We start from the raw sequence: 20,720 nt of genomic DNA on the forward strand, positions 1-20,720 counted from the left end.
GCGAAGCTGGAGAGACCCTGTGAGTCCAGAGGGAGATCCGCCCGTGCGAGAGCCAGGTGCCGCGTGCCTGCGGCTACCGCTACCGCTGTCATGCTGGGATCCGGCGCCCGCGCCCGCTGCTCGCCCATCTCAACTGCCAGCTCATTTTGCGCCGTACGACCCTCTGATCGCGCGCCGACCCTGCGTGCGCTCGTCTGCTGCCGCCGCGCGCGCTCTCTGCCCTCCCGCTGAACAGCGCTCCCAAGCGCCCTCCATGGAGCGATCGCGCATGTGATTGGCCGGCGCCGCTGCATACTATTAACTCAGACGGGGCCCCGAAATTGAGCTTCTCCATACCTGCCAGGCCGCCGCCACTCCCGTCTGCTGAGCTCGCGAGCCTCCATCGGCCTGGTACGACCCAGCCTCCGGCCACGAACGCGCGATGCCCTTTGCGAGGGCTGCCATGAGGTGATCCCCAGCAGCAGCAATCACCCCGACCAGACCGACCGACCACCACCCCCGCAGCCGCCCAGACTGCACACCATGGCGGCGCGTCCCAATATGGACCAGGCGCAGCCTGGAGACACTCTCCTGGTCATCCGTAAGTCGCCTCCGCGCCCCGCCCGCGCCGCGACCGCTTCCGCGCCGCTCCCTTGGCTACCTGCTGATACCTGCCGAGCTACCAGACGAGTTCAACGCGCGCAGCCCCGACGAATTGAGCCTCAAGCGCGGCGACCGCATCGAGCTCATCGAGCGCGACGACGACTTTGGCGATGGCTGGTTCCTGGGCCGCCACCTGCAGAACGGGCAAACCGGCCTGTTCCCAGAGGGTACGCCAGTCCTCCCGTTCCGCTCGCGGAGAATGGCTAACTGAGCTAGTCCAGTCTACACACAACTGGCCCCGCGGCCAACATTTTCCTCTGTCCTAAATAATCGCCCTGGCGTTGCCTACACTACCAGTCCCACAGCGACCACCGGCCCCTCGTTTGCGACTCTCGATGCCGCCAGCGACCAACCGCAGTCAACGCCGCCACAGTCCGACTCTCCTGCCCCTAGCGCCACGGGTATCCAGCGCTCTGCGACCGCCCCAATGGCGCTCTCTGCGATTGCCACCATGAACAACGGCCAGCGGGCGCTTTCAGGAGAGCAGAGGAGCCCCGTCATGAACGAGACCCTGAGTGTTATCGACGAGCATCTGACCGATATCAACACGCCGCGCGGGAGCATGCTGCGCGACCTCCGCACCAACAACGATAGTGGGAGCGAGTACAGCAGCCATGTCGAGCACCGATTGTCGTACATCAACGGCCAGGAGACCGACGAGGAGGAGAATGGATTACACACTTTGCATGAGATCAGGCACTGGACGCCGCTCCACGTCGCCGAGTGGTTGGAGGACGTCGGAGTGGACAGGCGTCATTGCGAAGTTTTTAAGGAACAGGAAATATCGGGTGAAGTCTTGCTGGGCATGGATCAGGCGTCGGTCTTCATGAAAGAATTCGATCTCGGTCCCATCGGGCCCCGTCTAAAGATCTGGCAGAAGATCAAAGCCCTCCAGCAAGAAGTAGCCGAAGCGGTGCGTAATTCTCAGAGCATACAGGACTATTCGGGCTCGGAGCAGGGCTCGAACGCAGGATCCATTCGCCATCGCAGCACGTCGATTGGCACGGTCCTGCCTCGCATTCCAAGTTTGATGGATTCCAATGGTGCCAGGCCGTCGAGTCGACAGCAGGTAAACAGAGGAAGCTCGCAGCAATCTGTACCCGGCACACCAGGTTCTCCCCTCAACGACACCAGACGCCCATCTGCGGCGTCTGTGAGAGAGATGAATCACCACCGGAGGCATTCTTCGGTCGAGTTTGCGAATTTGCCCACAACACCAACCACTCCGAGCAATGTTCACGTAACCCAAGCAACGCCGAACGCACATAAAAAGCAGCCATCCTTTGATCGGAACTGGAAAATGGGAGACGCCAATGGGAGGCCAGCGTCCTCTGCGCAAATGCGGCCTGAAACTCCCACTGAAGGCAGTCCACGTGGCGCAGGTCTGAATGTGGTAACGCCCGATCTCGACCGCGGCTATTTCTCAGGCGGAGAAGTTGAGAATCGCAAACACAGAAATGTCCTGCGCAAGGGTCACAGCCCAAGTCATTCCCGGACGTCGAGCTCTGGCCAGGATGGAAGGCGCCTGTCAGCGTTCAAACGTCACAGCAGAATTGGTAGTAGCGACTCGATGCGGGACACGACCGAACCTACCGCTCTGCTTTCCTCTTTCTACAGCCCTGGGACGAAACGCAGCCAGAGTGCGCGCACAGCCAGCGGACCTGAGTTGCGGAGCTCCCCTAAAGCCATCAGCAAGGAACGATCTGCAACTGTCACTAAACTGGATTACGGGACGCCAAGTATCGACGCCATTGCTTCGTCGCCGAACCTGGCAGAGAGCGAGGAAACGACGGCAGGCGGCCGCGCCTCGCCGCCGCCAGCCATTCAGCGGTACCCGAAGCCGCGTGCAACGGGTCTTCGAGCCATTTCAGACGCTCTTGCTGGAACTCTGAGCGGGGCGAAGAACCTCCCTCCTGTCTCTCCCAACAAAGACTCTGCTATGAACTCTCCAGCACGGACCGGATCCAGCACGCCGTCACAGACTTCGAAGAGCTTTGACTCTGGAGAGGCACCACCGGATGTCCTTCGCAGCGCAACGGGCAACTCGATGACGTCCAGTACCGCTAGCAGCGGACCGAAGAAGAAGACAAAGAAGGAAACAAGTGCATACCAGAGGGGCCTGGAGAACAAGCCGCCTTCAGAAACGATACCGGGCTCTGACTACAACGGATGGATGAAGAAGCGATCGTCGAATATGATGACAACATGGAAGACGAGGCTGTTCGTGCTCAAGGGCCGACGTCTGTCGTATTACTATTCGGAGTTCGACACGGCGGAGAAGGGTCTGATCGATATTTCGGGTCACCGTGTGTTGCCAGCAAACAACGAACGTATGACGGGCCTCCATGCGATGATGACTGGGGCCAAGTCATCACCAACGTCTCCTCAAAACGCGACCTTGACGACGTCAGCGCAAACGGATGCGGCAAACGAGATTGACCTCAAGGAAGACCCGTCGGGCATGTTCATCTTCAAGCTAGTGCCGCCTCGGGCTGGGTTGTCGAAAGCCGTCAATTTCACCAAACCAACGGTGCATTACTTCGCAGTGGATAATCTTCAACAGGGACGTCTCTGGATGGCAGCGCTCATGAAGGCAACAATCGATCGCGACGAAAGCAAAGAAGTCATCAGCACATACCAGCAGAAGACGATCTCTCTCGCCAAGGCACGGGAGATGCAGCAACGGCCCCCGGCGCTGATGGGCGAGGACGAGGATGAGGAGAACATCAATCCCGACAAGATCGACGAAGAGGACGAGGAACGAGGCTTGGCTATATCTGGCCTGGAAGACGAGGGCGACTCGGCAGACGATCCGAAGCGATCAGGCAGTGTTGGGACTAGCGAGGCGGCAGCGGCATCGGTGAATAGCGAGGCTGCGAGTAAAGAGTGATGGGCCGCAGGTTGCGGCAGCTGATTGGCAGAAAAGCACGAGGATTGGTCCATGTTCCCTTTTTTGTTCACACTGCTCAACCATTTTCTTTCGGAACATCTTGGGTCAACAGGGGACGGCATTGCAAGGGTAGGCCCTGTGTGGGATTTCTTCAGGGCTCAAAGCAAGCTGTCGGCGATGGGCGAGACAATTTCCTTGTTTCTTTGCACTGGGTCATAGTCGACTTTCTATTAGCATATCTGGACGACGGTTATGAACGTTGGCCTACGGGTTGATTTGGCGGTATAGGATCGAGTACCCCTGAGTACGTACGGTGCTCATATCTCTTTGCAGATTTCCTTGTAGTGTTTAGTATAGGTACTTTTCCGTGGGAGCATAATACAGAGCGAGTTGTGCACAGCTTGGCGGCAGTGGTGGATTGAAAAGTACCGTGTCACATTTGTCTCTTCAGCTCACGTCAACGTGCAGCTGCGGCTGCGGGCGCGACCGATTTTCGACGGTGGGATAAGCAGACGAGGATCCGGGTTGATGGGTGTGAGGGTGTTCAACACGAGGCACAGCGTGCCTCGTAGGGATACGCGTTTCGGCATGGCGGGCTGGTCGGGAGGGAGAGCGGGCAGCGGAACAACAGACGTGCGGGGAGAGGGAGAGATACGTCAAGCTTATGTGGAGGGGTGCTGCGGCTAACCGCTTGCCGAGGGAGCTGCAGGACAGGGCTCTCGCGGAGCAGGGCGGGCTGACCGGTGGTAATGGCAATATAAATAAACTTGCAGACGCAGGAGCCGGGATGGGGAGGGGTGAGGGAAGAAAGAATCGTCGGCATCGCATCATCGGCCGTTGTGGCTTGCCCCTTCCGCTCGTCGCGCAGTGAGATCCCATCGGCGGGCATCGCATCGCACCTGCACCTGCACGCATCCCTCGACACACCACCACCAACCCGCCCCCGGCCGCCGAGCTGCTGCAGGGTCCCTGAGCTCCGGTGCGGTCTAGTTCTTTCTGCTCTTCTCCCTCCAGCCCACCCATTTTTCTGCGCGCCGCGACCCGGCCCTTCTGCTGCTTTCCTGTCGCTCCGAGAATGAGCCAGTTGATTCCGCCTCGCCTCGACTTGACCCTGCTGCACGCTGCATATGCACGCCCGCCAATCTCGTCACCACTCCGTACCTACCGTGAAGTCGTCATTTGCGCGCCCCCAGTCGGCGCGCCCCATCGCCGTCGCGATCAACCCGGGTCTTGCCTCAGCGCCAGAATCTGTGTCCTGATTTTCCGCGCTCGTCCAGACTCCACCGCCGGCTTGTCATGCAGGCCTGCGTCACCGGCCGGCGGCGAGAAGCAGGGCAATTGGCCTTCTGACGACGCGTCTGCTCTCCAGGAGCCGCATCTGCGGCAATGATGAAATTCGGGAACCAAGGCAGAATAAAAAATTTAAGGCAATTGGCATCGACGATTCGTCGAGAAATTCGGTACCGGCAACCATTGGTCGCACGATGATGTGCATGCAGGCAAGCGGCGACGAACGAGAGGCTGCATGCATGCAATGCGGTGCAGAGGGTCTCGCCCATGCACGAAGAAAAGTAGGGCTTGCAGACTGAATACTGTCAAAAACAAAAATGTGATAGAAAGGCTCGATATACTGAAATAGGCTGTGTCATGCCGCGAACCTCGTATAGCTATCAATCACATACCTCATCAGTCAGTATATGCGGCGACACAACATGTAGAGCAGCAAGGAATAGGAGGAACATGCAAGCCGGCGTACAGTAGGCCCCAGCCACCAAGCCAAGCCCGTCAGCAGCAACGACGACGACGACGCGAAACCTTGCCTCATGGCAGACGAGACAGCGAAAGGGGACCCACTTCGCCTACCCACTTCGGATACACACCCTCATCACGCCAGCAGGCAGGCCGAAGGCAAAACGCCTCTGCCGTGCTCCCCGAGATCTTCGCGCGCTTTTGTCCCCTGCCAGGAATGCCTACTTTCACACGCAGTCCATGCACATGTATAACGGATCCATGCCGATGCACGGCGAGTGAAGAAAGTGGAGTGCGGACAGGTGGGGGATGGCCAAAGGAGAAAGGAAAAAGCAAAAAGTCATTGAACGAAGACCAACGAACTGTGATCGCAGTGTACTCCGAGAGACTGGTTCCACCAGACGGACGGGAACGGGAAAAGCAAAAAAGAAAAAAGAAAGAAAAAATAAGGCACGGTACCCGTCGCGTCGGGCCGCACGGCTGAACGGAGACGGGGAGGAATGGCTCACGTTTTTGGGCCGTTTTCGCGGCCGCCCATGTCGTCTAACCTTCTTGCTTCCGCCTCCCCGTGCTTTCACATGCATGTGCCTTTTATTTCTGCACTGCACACATGTGCATTTATTTCTGCACTGCGCAGGGCTTAGGGAGTGCTGCAAGCCACTATGTATCCCACGTGCATAACAGCCATCTCTTACGACACGTCTAGGAACAGCAGGGCCGGCCCCCGAGGAAGAGAGACCCTGATGTCGGCGGCGGAGTCCTCTCCGGCAATCCCCCCTCTTTGTCAGCGACCAAATATCACCAGATCTTACTCATACCCGCCTCTTCCCCTGTTCCTGCACCCGCTGCTTCTTTTGCTGTGGTTCGGTTCACAGCCGCATCCGTTATCGGCCTCTGAAACCGGCCATCGGCAAGCGGTCCCCAGTGGCCGAAGCGACAACCAATGCGGTAGGTGGGCTTTCGCTGCACATTGTCCCGAGGATCCGTCTGAGCATCGCTCCGGAATGAAGTCACTTTACTGGGTAGAGCGGTAGCGTACCTGGGGTCCAGATGGTTCCAACGGACCCTTTCACGGAGATGTCGCCTAATGGACCACTAGATTTGGCGGAGCCTGGGACCGTGGAGTACCCCGCCCCGCGGTGCGGGACAGCACGGTGCGAGGGGGAGGGGCAGAGCTTGGGGTTGTAAACACACGACACCTACCTTTTTTTTTTTTTTTGGTCCTGAGGCCTACATAGCAGATACCTACGCGTGGAGACGAAGTAAACGCCTATTTCCTCTCTTCTGAACCTATCTCGTTTTGTTCATTTCCATTCATAGATTTTTTTTCTCTGTTCTCTTTCCCCAGACCCCGCGCTCCGCGTCCCGACCCCGCCATCGCAGAAAAAAAGGGCCCAAAAGCACCTACGACAACCACGACCGAGCGACACCCCTTCCAACATCTCCAGCCGACCGCCAAGAAGCTCCTTCCACCAAGGACATATACAAACCCACACACAATGGCAGCCGCAGCACCCAAGCTCCTCGTCAACAAGGTCGCCGCCATCACGGGCGGCGTGACGGGCATCGGGCGCGCCATCGCGCTCGAGTACCTGCGCCAGGGCGCCAAGGTCGCCGTCAACCATCTGGGCGATGACGCGTCCAATGCGCAGTTCGAGTCGATGTTGAAGGAGAAGCCGGCGGACGCGCCGCTCATCGCCGTGCCGGGCGACATCTCCAAGCCCGAGACGGCGAAGCGGCTGGTCGAGCGGACGGTCGAGGAGTTTGGGAAGCTGGACGTGTTCGTGAGCAATGCCGGCGTGTGCAAGTTTGCGGATTTCTTGGAGTAAGTGTGCGCGTGGATCCGAGAGGGGTTGGCGCGTGGTAGCTATTTGCACCACATACCAGCTTTACCCTGTCTTCATTCAACCGGGATGGGAGAGATGATGATCTCCTCGTCATTTGCCATTTTACTTTCTGAAAGCAAAAAAAAGAGAGGGGAAATGCTGACAGCATTACGCGTACACACACAGCCTCGACACCGAGCACTGGGAATTCACGCTCAACACGAACCTCGGCGGCGCCTTCCACGCCACGCAAGCCGCAGCGCGGCAGATGGCGGCACAGGGCCACGGCGGCTCCATCATCGGCATCTCGTCCATCTCGGCACTAGTAGGTGGTGGTCAGCAGGCGCACTACACGCCCACCAAGGCCGGTGTGCTCAGCCTGATGCAGTCGTGCGCCTGCGCCCTCGGCCGCTACAACATCCGCTGCAACGCCCTGCTGCCCGGCACCATCAAGACGCAGCTGAACGACAAGGATCTGGCCGACCCGGACAAGAGAAAGTATATGGAAGGCCGCATCCCGCTGGGCAGGACGGGCGAGCCGGCGGATCTGGCGGGACCCGCGGTTTTTTTGGCGAGCGATCTGAGTAATTATGTGGTGAGTCCCTGCAGGAGGATCCCCTTCCCCTCCTTTCCCATTGGTTGGTCGTGTGGACAGGGGTGGTTGCTGACTGGCGACACAGAATGGCGCGCAATTGCTCGTGGACGGAGGCTTGTTTGTGAATCTTCAGTAAATACATACTTTATAGAGAATATTCGATTCAGTATCAAAGCAATATTACCACGTTCCATTGAATTGAAATTCCAACCCCAGGCACAATGTATTATATAAGATCCTTTCGTGGTATGGAGGATACTAGCGAGAGGAATAGCAGGGGTTGACGACAGGGGCCCCAGAATCAATACTATTTCACGACATTCGCAAATTATTGGACTCATATGGGTAGTTGAAGCTATCGTCCCGACGCGTATGTATAATTATTAATTCCACATTTGCGTCCGGATGATAGCTTCAACTACCCGTGGCATAAACAATTAAAAAAGTAACATTAGCCTTCAGCTGTAATACCCCTCTGTATCCCAAGCATATGAAGTAGACGTCTGAACATAAATCTGACTTCCTAAAACGTGCAACTACATCTGGACATAGATAGGATCCAATATCCCAGGGATGTACTTTCAAGGTCAATATCCTTTGCAGTCCACTGCGCCAAAAGAAATCACGCCTTCGGAGGACTCAGCCGATACGCCTCTACGGCGGTGCCGTACCACACGCGATCACGCTGCTCTTCCGTCAGGCCGTACGCATCCAGAATCTTCTCCACCGCAGCCGCCCAGCAGCTCCACGCCCGCGCGTCGCCCGGGCCGCGGACATTGCAGACGGGCCAGTCGCTGCCGAACATGATGCGCTCGGGCGGGAAGGCGCTGAAGAGCACGTCGAGCCAAGGCTTCATGCGCTCGAGCACGCGCTCCGGGGTCCAGGGGGCGCTGGGGTCCTGGTCCGCGATTTCGGAGAAGGCGCCGGACAGCTTCATGTAGGTGTGCGGCGAGCGGGCGGCGCGGCGGATGGCTGCGCTCCAGCGGTCGAAGGCGTCGCGCTGGGCTGGCGTGGTTGGGTGCTGCTCCATGTCCGGCTTGCAGAGGTGATCTATCATTCCGCTGATGTCAGCTCTCTTGTAACCACCACCACCACCTTTTCTCCCTTGCTCTTGTGAACTCTTTAAGAAAAAAAAAAAAGAAAAGATGCCCCCCAGCAAAAAGAAGAGAGAAAAAAAAGAGCCACTCACTCAAAATAAACCTCACCTCCTCCCCCTCCCTCACCCCATCCCCACCATCATTCACCCTCTCACACGCCTCCACCGCCCTCTCCACCTGCCACACCCCCCCACTCCTCGCATCCACGCCCACATCAAAACACCACCCCCTCCTCCCCACCTCCCTCAGCGCCTCCGTCCACCCGCCCACCACCCTCCCGAACGCCTCCTCGTCCTTTATCCCCTGCACGAGGAAGCGCCACCCGACAACCCTCGCCCACGCCTCCGGCCCCGCCGCCTCCTCCGCCGCCGCCAGGTACGCGCGCAAGTCCGCGAGGCCGACATCGACGGGGATCCACGGCACCAGGCCCCAGAGGACGGCGCCGTCGCCAGGCGCGAAACCTTCGCCCGGCGCGGGCGTGCCCGTCACGAGGCGGCGCAGCCAGCGGAGTTCCTCGAGCGGCTGCGCGGCGCGGACGAGGATGTCGGCTTTCGCGTCGTTGGCGAGGGTGCGGTCGGTTTCGACGTAGACGGCGCCGCGGACGCGGGGTGGTGTGGAGGAGGTGCTGGAGGAGGAAGAAGAAGAAGAAGAAGAAGAAGAAGAAGAAGAAGGTGCGGGCGTGGAGGATGCGGCAAAGTAGTCAGACAGCGAGTATTGTTTTGTGAGTGGCCCGCCTGGGGCCATCCATGCGTGGCCGGTTGGATTGGTTGACGTGTGCGGCCAGAGGTGGATGTGGGAGTCGAGAATGCGGGGTGGTGGGGGCATGATTTTTTTTTTCGTCAATGGGGAATTCAGTATTTTTCTTTCTTTTTTCCTCGATGCTTGATTTGGCGCTTTTTGGGATACAAAATTTCACGAAGAGCTTGAATAGGGAGAACTGAGAGTCTTGTGGAGCAGATGAGCTTGAAGAATGTGGAGATGAGATAGGCTAAATGGGAAAAGAGAAGAGCTGGAAAATCACATGAGCCATGGGGAAGAAAATCCGGGGCAATTTAAACACGAGTCTCGTAACTTGTCAGCAAACGTGCAGTGTTGATGGTGGTCGAGAAGATTAGGAGCATGCGTCCGTACAAAATAGGACGGAAGATGGAAAGCGTATCAGAGGCTTTGCAATAGTCAGGACAGCAAAGTATGCCGAGCGAGAGCAAGCGAGCCGCGAACTAACCCTCCACATCCAAAGTCTTGGCTCGAGTTTTGCTTGCCCTGCGCCTCTTCAAGTGCCGTCCCCACGTAGGGCAAAATTCACTGCTGGGCACATGCCGTAACGGTTACTGGAAAGCAAGGTGTCAAGCGATTCGGGCCTCCCTCAGGCCTCGTTCTGGACTCTAGAAATCATCCCACGCTGCGGCGGGGAGAGCGTCGTGTCAAAACGGGGCCGGGAATAGCTTCCCTCGAAGCGACCAATGGCGGGGTATAGCAGAGGGTTCGGAGAAGGAGCGTCCAAGACAAGATGACGTAGCGGGGGTCAGAGCGGGCAGGATGCCTGAGCAAAAGAGGCCAGAAAAGAGTGGGAAAAGACACAGAGCAACCGGAGAAGTGCTTGTTGCGAGGTCCCACAAATGCTTGCAAAGCGGGGCAAGGACCGAAGCCCAACCCACACAAATCAAAACCACTCGCTCCCAGCAGAAAAATTCCACACAAGCGTCGGACATAACGCGGCCGGAGCCAACTCCTTGGACAGCAGCGTTGAACGACTCGCCAATCTGCACCGGGGTGGGCAAATCGAAGCGCCACATCGAGACTGGGTAAACTGACCTGCTGCCTAGACAGGTTAAGAGAAAGAGATAGGTAAGACGGAGGGACACTGCGCGCTAGCCACTGAGGCTAACGCAAGTCATGCCCGCCCCAATCGCTGAATCTAACCACGTCCGCCCCGGCCCCAAACGTTCTCAACCGAGGGATCGATTTGGAAATCTGCACGCCGAACTTGGGGGCCAAAGTGGAGGAATCCGCATCGCCTTCCCCGATGACCTCGATCCTTTTCTTCTTGCTAGCTCCCTCGGCATTATGCGATACCGGGAATAAGTGTACTAGTGCTGCCATCATCGCCAAACGGCCGGCTTCCCGAAAAGACCCAGCCAAGTTGCCGAAAGAAAGACCTATGGCAAACCAAAAGAGTGGAGAGGTGAGAGGGCCAGATCAGAGCAGATGCCGAGCCCACCCGTGATCCATAACGCTCGCGCACCGGCCCCTCCTTGCTCGCTGCTGACTTGCACCGAGCAGGTCTGGGGATTGGGGATTGGGGAAAGCTTTCCCCTCTTCCCCCTCACACTTCCAACTTTTTTGCGGGTTCGCCCCATCGTTTTCGCTTTCTGGCCTTGCGATTTCGTCTTTATGAACGCCGATGCACGCACGCCCGCGCCCGTTCGCCGAAAAACCATGGTCGCACCGGCGGCAAAGTTGCCTTGAGTTGCCGACCAGGAAGATTGTCGCGACGACGACGAAGGCCGGCTAGCAGTCATGGTGAACCGGTGTCGGGGTGGCATCATTAAATAAGTATTCAGCGCGGGGCAACGAGGCGCGGGGTAGACTCTGCGTCTTTCACCTCGATTGTCCCGGTAGCTTGCTGCTGCCCTTCAGATTGTTGTTGTTTTCTTCCATTAGAAGTAGACCGATAGAAACGTTCCGCCCATCATGGTCGCCTCTCCTCCCAAGGGCATCTACGTGCCTGTAAGTACCGAGCTGAGCACGCGACATCGCAACGATGGAGCACGCGAGCATGCTCCCGACGCTCCAAACCCTCTTACCTTGATCGGGGGGCTCCGGTATCACAAGAAAAGCGGAAGCTGCCTGCAACGTCCGCTGACATTCTCCGCCCTCTGCGGCGAACCACCGCGAACGTAGGTCCCTACCTTTTTCGCCTCCAAAACGGCCGCCAACTACAATGCCACCGCCGCCCCCGTCGACGTCGCCACGCAGGCCGCCCACGCCGTCTACCTGGCCCGCGCTGGTATCCGTGGCCTCGTAATCCTGGGCTCGACCGGCGAGGCAGTGCACATCACCAACGCTGAGCGCTTTGAGATCCTGTCGGGCGTGCGCGCCGAGCTGGATAAGGCCGGCTTCACCGACTATCCCATCGTTGCCGGCACCGCCACCCAGAGCATCGAGGAGACGGTCTCTCAGTTGCGCGAGGCCCACAAAGCCGGTGCCCAGTGGGGCATGGTGCTGGCTCCGGGCTACTTCGCCAGCGCTGTGTCGCAGGCCGGAGTCATTGCATGGTTCGAGGCCGTGGCTGACCAGAGTCCAATCCCTATCCTTGTGTGAGTCCCAATCCCCCCATGAAGCATTATCCGTCAAAGAGATACGAGACAAAAACGGAAGGAGAGCGGGGGGTAAAAGAGACACGACGTGAGCCCTGGCATGTTGTTTGGGATATATCCAGAGTCAAAGCACATGTTTCGGACGTTGAAAGTGAAGATGCTGATCTTCCCGGATGGATATCTTCCCTCCGGAACATATTCTGCAATATATCTGCATGCCAATGCTCGTTCCTGCAGCGACGAGACCCTGGAAGCCGGGCATTCCGTTAGGAATAAACGATCCAGTGAACGTCGACGGGGAACTGAAGATATCCATCCGGGTGGGATGGCAGACGAGGTCGCCCCTGGTCTCTGGCTTGCTGTGCTGCCGTCCGGGTGAACAAGGCCTCTTGCGCACTCTCCACCCACCCTCAGCAGCTTGCATGCTGCAGGTCCGACGGAAGGAAGCACATGCAGCCCTAATGCACGATCGAATCCCATCGGTTCCGTGAAGAAAGCCGTCTGCCTGTGCTAATTAGCCCTCTGCTACAAGGTACCACTACCCTGGCGTTTCCAACAACATCGCCATCGCACCGGAGACGATGATTAAGCTGGCGCAGCACCCTAACATCGTCGGCTGCAAGCTGTCCCACGGCAACCTCGACGACCTTGGGCTCATCGCCCTGTCACCCAACGTCGACCACGGCAAATTCCGCACCTTCAGCGGGCTGGGCCAGGTGCTGCTGCCGGTGCTCACGCTCAACGGCGCGGGCGTCATCGACGGACTGTCGTCCATGTTCCCCAAGACGGTGGTACGCATCTTCGACCTGTTCGAGAAGAACTCGCTGGGGGCGCTGGAAGAGCTGCGGACTCTGCAGCGCAAGGTAGCTGCAGGCGAGAAGATGGTGGGCAAATGGGGCGTTATCGGCGTCAAGGAGGGCATCTCGCGGCTGAGAGGCTTCGGTGACAGCGATGGCGGCAGGGTCCCGCTGCAAGGCGGTTTTGGCGACGCCGAGTGGGCGAAGTGGAAGGATGCGCTTGATGAATTGGAGGCCGTTGAGAGGTCGCTGTGACGAGTCCCTGTAGTACCAGATTCCCCATTCGTGCACCACACCACCCCGCGGGCAGCGAAAGTATGGCTGGCAGGGGCGGTGCCAACATCATGACGAAAACGAAAATCCTCCGTAGCACGATAATTCATCCGCCTGGAGAATGGGTGCTAGTGCGCGCGCGAGCCGGTGAGCGGGCGGATTCGATCTCAGCTCGGTGCTAAGGTGCCGCCCGGCAGCCTGCTGACCATGGCAGGTGGACGGCGATGTTCGCCTTGCGCAGGCCATTGGCGTATCAGTTTAGGGTCTCGCCGGGAGCGATTCGCTTGATCGTGATGTGCCTTGTTTTCCTTTTTCTTCCCGCCGGCTGATCACGCTCGACTTGGTTGGGCAAAGAACACTCGCATTAGCTTGCGGCTCTGCGCCTCGGTGGCGAATTCGGCGGGCAACACAGCTGTCAGCCGAACATGTGCTTCTGGAGAGGAGGCGGTGGCTTATCTACAGCCGCGTTAAGCACATGCGCGTGAGCCTCATAGCTGCGAACACCCTGCGATCCATTGACTTTAGGGTTGCTACCACGCGCTGCACGTCAGAGCAGACCGTCGCGCTTGGCGTTGGCGCGTAGACGCGGCGTAGGGGACGTCTTCTCCAAAGGAGACCTGTCACAGCCATTAAATGTCGCGGAAGTGGCTGCTGATCAAGAAGCACTAAGGAGATAGCAGCTGTTGCACTGCCATGCTAGACGGTCACAAGCAGTAAATCAGCAGCAGAAGCAGCGCGGCCTTGGAACAGAAGTCGTGCTCCTGGCATCAGCCGTGGCTGATCGCCCATGTCAAAGTCATCCCCGCACTCCGCCCGAGTCGCGCACATAATCGAGGGCCTGGCCTTGGTACGCGCGAGTCAGGACTTGGCCCCAGTCGCATCTCGACGCGAGGGGAGAGAGTGAGCGGTAGCGGGTAGTACACGAGCCTCGCTACCAGCCGTGCGAAGCTTGGGAATATTCCCGCGCTGGCGGCGGGATGCACAGAGGTTGTTGCCAGCGAAGGGTGGATGATCGAAGAGGGTCCAGCTACTAGAGCGATGCGGAATCGGGGCCCGAGCGCGAGCGGCCGAGGGCATGGCGATTCCATCATCGAGGGCAGTGTTTGCATACGCAACGGCTGTGGGGGGGGGCCTTTGTGGGCGCAGTTCAATAGTGCCGTGATTCACACAGGGGCAGGGCTGGTGTTCCTGAGAGATTCGCCGGCGGGAAACATTCCAACTCGCTGGAGAGAAGGGATCGCTTGCTCGATTTGCTGCAAGTCCCGCTGATATTCGGCCAGCAAACAGTCTTGAGGGTGGGTTCGGCGCTGCTCGAGCGTTGTTAGCGGAGCGGAGGGATTGATTGCGGAGTCGAGGAGCTAGCTAAAGACGCGCGCCCGAGAGTAAGGCCGTCTCATTTCGTCCCAGCACCGCACGGCTGGCGGCGGCCAAGCGGCAGTCTGTGTGGACGTGGGCGGCGCTTTGTCCGCGCAGTTGCGCAATGTGGCTACCGCTAGCCCAAGTGTTGGCTGGCGTGGAGGGTCTGCCCCGGCTGGACCATGAGCTGATGCCGTGATGGGCCCGCCGGTCAGGAAGAACCGGCCCAAGGCGAGCAGCTGCTAGGGAGGTGCCAACAACAAGAGCAAGCGGCTCGGAGGGGTCGTGCTGGTGCTGACGATGACGGCGACCGCGATTCGCGCACGCAGGGCCGAGAGCCACACGGAGGAAAACTCTTGTTAACGGACGGAAGCGCGGAGCGAGCGTCGGGCGGGATCATCCTGTCACGGCGCAGCGCACTGACGAAGCGTCGAGAGGGACGGCTCGTCCGCGACAAGGGCAGTGCACAACGGTTGCGCTGCGCGACAGTGCCCCACCGTGCGCCGCGCCACAGCTGCCTGAGGGCCTCGAGCTCTGTGGGACGATCTCTGCGCCTGCATCCGACACGGCAAAAGCAAAAAAACGAGGAGAAGGCGAGAGCGGCCGCCGCGTGGGCGTCTTCGATTAGACGCGTGCCATTGCTTTTGCTGTAATGTATGACACTGCTGCGGTTGTTCCCGCACGACAGGCGTCCCAACGCCCCCGGACCCGGACGGCGGCATATTAACTCTATGCCACGCCGCCCGTGCCCGCCCGCTGCCATCAATCCGCGCTGCTGCCGCCGCCGCCGCTAGTTCATGGTATCCTGCACGCTCAAGGGACCGAGAAGCGCTGCTGGATGATGACAGCCGCACAACGCGTAGGTGGGTCTTTTGCCAGAGTGTCCAGGTCTGCGCCGCTCCTTCGCGCCCACACGCCGCGACCCGAGAGACAGAGGCCTGCTCTCGGCTGCTACTCCCGCTGCGCCCACAATCACAATCACAGCCCGTGCTGCGATCCCTGGCGGGCGAGCGACGCCGGGACGCTTGACGGCTGTTGCCGCGGGCAGCCTGCATCAGCTTGCGAGTTGCGTGCGGCCGGCCTGCACTCCGGCAAGGCAATCTGGATGATCGCGATGGGCTCGCCCGCCATGGATCCCTGGGCCAGACGCTCGCTCGATGCGGTCGGCGGTCGCGAGCATGCTGGCAGGAAGGAGGGCCAACCCAGCCGCTGGCCAAGGCGTGCCGCGGCTGTTGACACCTGTGGCGCCCAAGAGACCCTTCTCCACCTGGCGGCGATGCAGCCGGTTGTAGCATGCCAAAGCCTAAGGGTACCGCAGTTGTCGACTGCCGTGACTGGGCCGCACGCGACGCGACGCACAGCGTGGACGCAGGTCGCATGCGCCTATTCTTCAGGGCCCGGCACATGCTGACGAGGGAATCTGCGGTTCTGATCTCTCGCCTAAACCTTTCCGCATTGCATCTTGAAAATTTAAGAAAATGTGACATGGCGTTTTTTGGCCCTTCGCGGGAACAACGCAGCCTTTCTTCAAGCCGACCCGGCGCTGCGGGCGAGCCCTTTCCCGGTGCGGTCTGCAAGGCATTTCACGCCTCTCTTTTCGGGACTGGACGCCCTTCGGTATGCCAATTGGAGCCGTGTGGAGTGGGCTCCAGTGCGCTGATCCGAACACTTTCAGGCCCATGACGTCCGCTGCTTTTCGCAAGATGGGGCGTTTCCCTGAAGCAGCCCGCCGGGGGTAATGGGGGCCGCCATCCGGCAGATTTCGGGCGCTGCATAGCCGTAGCGGTAGTGTCTTGCGTGATGCTCCGCTTGGGGCCTCTTTTTTCGTTTGCATGGCGCCGGACGCGCCGCCAGCTGCCATTCACCAATGGGCAGAATGCCTGCTTTATCGTCGCGTTTCACCACCACGCGCCGTCCACAAGTTGGCTGGCCATCATCATGAGAGATATGCATAGCATTACTGCTGACTATATTGGTCTTCTTTTTTAACCCGCCCATGAGAAAAGTGTATTATACACACAAATCGTGAGATCGAGTCTCTCTCTGGACATGATGCAAGCTGCTGGTGCCCTCTACGCCATCCTGGGATATCGGCAAACACGGTAAAAAAAAATAAGAAGGCAAAAAATGCGAGAAGAAAGACGCGGCGAAGGAGCTGAAGAACAAGAAAAAAAAAAACCAAATCCCCCTTCCGCAGTGCAGCGCGACAAATGGCCCAAGACAATGTGAATGCAAGCCAGCCTCCCGCTTTATTTTTTTCCTTGAGCAAGAAAAAAAAACCCAGTGCGCAGCCTTCGGCGCCTCCGCCGTGCATTGTGGAAAAAAACAAAAAGATGAAGAATAAAAAAAGGGGGGGGCGGAAAGATGAACAAGGAAGAAGATAGACGAACGAAAAACCAATGGCACACCTCTTTCGGCGCGCGACGATCGCTGTGCGACGCATCATCAACAAACCCTAGCCAGCCATGCAAGATTAGATCTCACGCCCCCCCTTTCCAGAAGCGGGCACGAGCGCGGCATTATGCGGACAGAAGACCACCAAAGCAAAGCAACTCAAAACAAAAGGCGGACGGTGTCTATTTTGAAGAATGCAGTGATAACTTTTCGTTGTCCGAATGCGCAAAGCCTGCTTGCGCTTTGGGCCGCTCCATTCGGATGGCGTCGTCGGTATCGGCGGCGGGTCTGCTGCCCCAGGTGGTCTGCGACTCCGCGTTAGCAACACGAGCAAGGGCGGTGCGGGGTACCGGCATGAACTTACAGCATTGAGCGTGACCAAGCCCCAGAACTTGATCAAGCCGTGGACGTAGCCGAACACGACGACGACGGGCAGCAGCAGAATCGTGTCCTCGGGGTGCCGCACGAAGTGAGGCATCAGCTTGGTGCATTTGCTGAAGACGATCCAGGCGGCCAGGGCAATGGCGCCGGCCATGCTGGTGTCGTAGTGGTAGTCCTCGCTGAGGCTGGCGCGGTACCAGGTGTAGAACAGGGTCAGGTCATACGGCAGGGCCCAGGCGGTCAGTGTGGTCTGCTGCACGGCGTAGGTGCTCCATGGCTGGCGGCTGCGCGGTCAGGTCAGCAGGTGCGCACTTCAGACAATATCGGGGGACGGCGCCCCGTTCGGGGAGGGATCTCTTACGTCCAGGTGTGGCGCTCAACGAACATGGTTGTCAGGTTGCTCCGCCAGTTGCTCCGCACCCAGCGCAGGCACTGGCGCAAGTACCGCGGGTTGCACTCGAGCGTCGTCTGGACCTCGGCCTCGTGGTGGTACTGGACGGTGGTGTCGAAGCCGTGCGAGACCATCCAGCGGGTGATGAAGTTGTCGTCGTCAGCATTGAGCGTGTAGCCGTTCCACTTCTCGTTTTGGAAGCCGTGGGTGAAATCGCCGTTTTGCAGGATACGCGCGCGGTAGGCGACGGTGCGGCCGGACAGGCAGGGGAGACCCCCGTCCATCTGGGTGCAGGCCGTGATATCGAAATTGCGGCGCCGAATGTACATTTCCCCGAGAAACTGCCACAGGTACTCTCGGGAGAGATAGCGGAAGTCGGGGTTCCTCTTGATCTTCTGGTTGGTGCCGACGCCGCCGATTTTGGGGTCCTCGAAGGGGGCCAGGATCCAGGGCAGCAGACGTTCGCCCCAGGTCACGTCGTCGTCGGCGAAGATGATGATCTTGGTCTTGACCTGCGGGATTGCGGCGCACATCTGGCGGCGCTTGTTTGCTTGGGCGACGCTCATAACTCGGATCGTCTTCTGGGCGGCGCCGCCCATGGCGTCTATCATCTTATTGGCCCGGTTGACGTTGGCGTCGATCGTCACCAAAATGATTTCTGCAGGCGCGCAGCGCAGGATCGAACCGACGGTCTCCCGCAGCTCGTCGCCATCACCGTCGATGGAGGGCAGGATGACGGTGACATCGTCGGCCGTGTACGTGGGCTTCTCGGGGATGGGCGTGGGGCTGTAGAGCGCGTAGAAGGCAATGGCGTTCACGACGGTGCGCACGCCCTTAAGCAGGCTCGGGGACGGTCAGCGGGGAGGGCGGCATGTGAAGGCGCGGGAGCTCTTACAAGGTCAGGGCGAAGATAGTCAGCCACCAATGCTGGTCGACAAAGGACCAGAGAGCCTCCATTGCAACGCCAAACGAGGGACGCAACGAGTGTAGGGGAGACGGCGGGACTGCTCGCGTCGATGCGCTTGTCAGGCGGCGCTTCACTCGGGGAGGGGAGGGACTAAATAGTGCAGCCACATCTGGGAGTGGAATATGACTGGTAATAAGTACGCCGTTGATGGGTTTGAATAGCGCAGCAGCATGTCGTCAAAGAATAAGTCCTTGTGCATGGCCCGTAGCCCGGGCCCACCAGGCCACTGAGCAGTTCTGTAACTGCCTGCAGCGCGCTTTACCCATCCATCTTAGTCGATCGACATATTTCCGCACCCACACACTGCAGGTCAGGCAGGGCCCAGGTGCAGGGGGGCACTGTCGCCAACGCGCGCCGGCTAGGCGAGGGCACGGCGGGCAGCCATCGCGCGGCCTCCGATCATGCACCACGCTCGTGCCAGCTCCCGCGCGAGTGGAGGCGCGTTAAGAATAGGCAGGCCGGAGCCTCGAGTGTCTCGTTCTCGATTGCTGCGCCGGCCCACTGCCTCCGCGGCCAGCCTGCTGCAAGCGCCGCCCCCCCAAGGCAGCGCCCCAGTGCGCTTCGCGGCCGCCGTGGTGTGATGCTGGATGGAGACCGACCAGCGCGCCGTCGGCTAATGCCTGTCTCCAGCGCTCCGCCGCCGAAGCCCAGCGCACACGCCCCAGCTCTCTCCACACGCCGGCGATCAACAACGCCGGAACATGGCGAATTGCTGTGGCGACTAGCCCGTCACGAGCAGCGTATCGCCGCGGTGGCTGACATCAAAGTCTTACATGTCATGCTCGCGCCATCGATAACTTCGTATGCAGCGCCCGCGCCGCGCCTGCCTGCCCGTCCCTACTAGGGCCCGCAAATCAGCCCTTCCTGCTGTCCTCGCTCCCGGCCATCCTCCGCGACCGCCCACACGCCTCAAGCGAGCCCGCAGCCTGCACGCAACGTGCGCCGCGCCGTCATCATGCCATGCGGGCTGCATAATCTCCTGCCGCTGCGTTTTATCCGCACGCTCGTCGAGCTGCAGCAATGATCTGCCCGGGGGCAGCGGGGGGAACGACGCCTCCCGTTCCGATGCATGTCAGGTTATTTAGCCAGGCCTGCGCAAGAGAGAAACGGGCAAGTGGCCATTGCTGCGGATATGATGAGCACCGTCCGAACTCCCCAAAGCCCGCCGCCCCGAGCGAGCGAGGCTCCACCGTCTGCTAAGCACCACGACGAGCCCCCTCGACCGCTAAGCCCGTGTTTAGTCAGAGGGCGCGCGCGAGCTCGCCGGCCCGGGGCGGCCAGGCGCCGGCTCGATGCGGCGGCTGGAGGTCGAGATAGGGCTGAGCCGCATCGACGTCCTCCATCGTGGCACCCATGCTCCAGAATTGCTTTTTCGTCTTGAGCTTGTTTCTAACAAGGCCACATGTGTACCACCGCTCTAGCCTCATCAACCCCACGACCGTGTGAAGGGCTTGCAGGCGACCGTGTCTCGGACGACGTCGCCCAGCGCCTCCACACCGTCCCCAGACGTGGTGCCTGCCGACCATCGCGGAGCGCCTACCAAGCCCCTCCCTCTCCGCAGCCCGCCTCCGCGCCCGCGGCTGCCGGGCCTATCGGCAGGCACGAAACGAGATCGATCTGCTGCTGCAGGCTGTCGCTGCCCGCCGCGACATGGGTGCGCCCTCGATCTTCGGGTCCTGGGCCATAAGACCAATGGTATGCCGCCCGGAGGCCTCGCCGCTGCGCCCTCAGCAGCGCGAGGGAAGGGAGCGTGACCTGCCCAGCGGCAGCTCCTCCTTCCAGAAGCCCGCGCGAAGGCGGCTGCAGCTCAGGGCATGCGGCCCGCTCTTTGATCCGACTCGCCATGCCCGCGGCTGGCGTGCCCTCGAGGCCATCCAATAGAAGGATTCTGTACGAGACGCGGGGCTGCGAGATATCTACCGACAGAGGTCGTCAATCAGGTTCAGCCCGGCTAGGGTTCCGGAGGGGGCGGCGTGGGCGGTGTGCTGGACATGTCTTTTTAGCTCGATACTTTCCCGTCTGCTCAGTTGGTGCAACTCATC

At 59.7% G+C, this 20,720-nt stretch overlaps 5 protein-coding genes across 5 annotated transcripts; 3 read left to right on the forward strand and 2 right to left on the reverse strand.

Moving 5' to 3' along the window:
• Positions 1-522: 522 nt before the first annotated feature.
• Positions 523-3,532, forward strand: LTHEOB_4885 (Polarized growth protein; the record flags this gene model as incomplete). The annotated part of the gene is made up of 3 exons (XM_035513968.1): positions 523-580; positions 666-809; positions 864-3,532. 3 exons carry the CDS (start codon positions 523-525, stop codon positions 3,530-3,532), a joined length of 2,871 nt encoding a protein of 956 aa, XP_035374327.1.
• Positions 3,533-6,780: 3,248 nt separating this feature from the next.
• LTHEOB_4886 (Short-chain dehydrogenase/reductase SDR) lies at positions 6,781-7,838 on the forward strand (the record flags this gene model as incomplete). Its single annotated transcript, XM_035513969.1, has 3 exons — positions 6,781-7,106; positions 7,294-7,702; positions 7,788-7,838. 3 exons carry the CDS (start codon positions 6,781-6,783, stop codon positions 7,836-7,838), a joined length of 786 nt encoding a protein of 261 aa, XP_035374328.1.
• A 486-nt stretch (positions 7,839-8,324) lies between these two features.
• LTHEOB_4887 (Amidohydrolase) lies at positions 8,325-9,624 on the reverse strand (the record flags this gene model as incomplete). The annotated part of the gene is made up of 3 exons (XM_035513970.1): positions 8,325-8,752; positions 8,892-9,424; positions 9,506-9,624. 3 exons carry the CDS (start codon positions 9,622-9,624, stop codon positions 8,325-8,327), a joined length of 1,080 nt encoding a protein of 359 aa, XP_035374329.1.
• Positions 9,625-11,493: 1,869 nt separating this feature from the next.
• On the forward strand, positions 11,494-13,171 carry LTHEOB_4888 (Dihydrodipicolinate synthase; the record flags this gene model as incomplete). The annotated part of the gene is made up of 3 exons (XM_035513971.1): positions 11,494-11,529; positions 11,704-12,119; positions 12,652-13,171. 3 exons carry the CDS (start codon positions 11,494-11,496, stop codon positions 13,169-13,171), a joined length of 972 nt encoding a protein of 323 aa, XP_035374330.1.
• A 3,950-nt stretch (positions 13,172-17,121) lies between these two features.
• Positions 17,122-18,668, reverse strand: LTHEOB_4889 (Glycosyl transferase family 2; the record flags this gene model as incomplete). The annotated part of the gene is made up of 4 exons (XM_035513972.1): positions 17,122-17,244; positions 17,304-17,604; positions 17,682-18,554; positions 18,607-18,668. 4 exons carry the CDS (start codon positions 18,666-18,668, stop codon positions 17,122-17,124), a joined length of 1,359 nt encoding a protein of 452 aa, XP_035374331.1.
• Between the last annotated feature and the right edge of the window lie 2,052 nt (positions 18,669-20,720).

Source organism: Lasiodiplodia theobromae (assembly GCF_012971845.1).
Source record: "Lasiodiplodia theobromae strain AM2As chromosome Unknown scaffold_13, whole genome shotgun sequence".
Classification (NCBI taxonomy): Eukaryota; Fungi; Ascomycota; class Dothideomycetes; order Botryosphaeriales; family Botryosphaeriaceae; genus Lasiodiplodia; species Lasiodiplodia theobromae.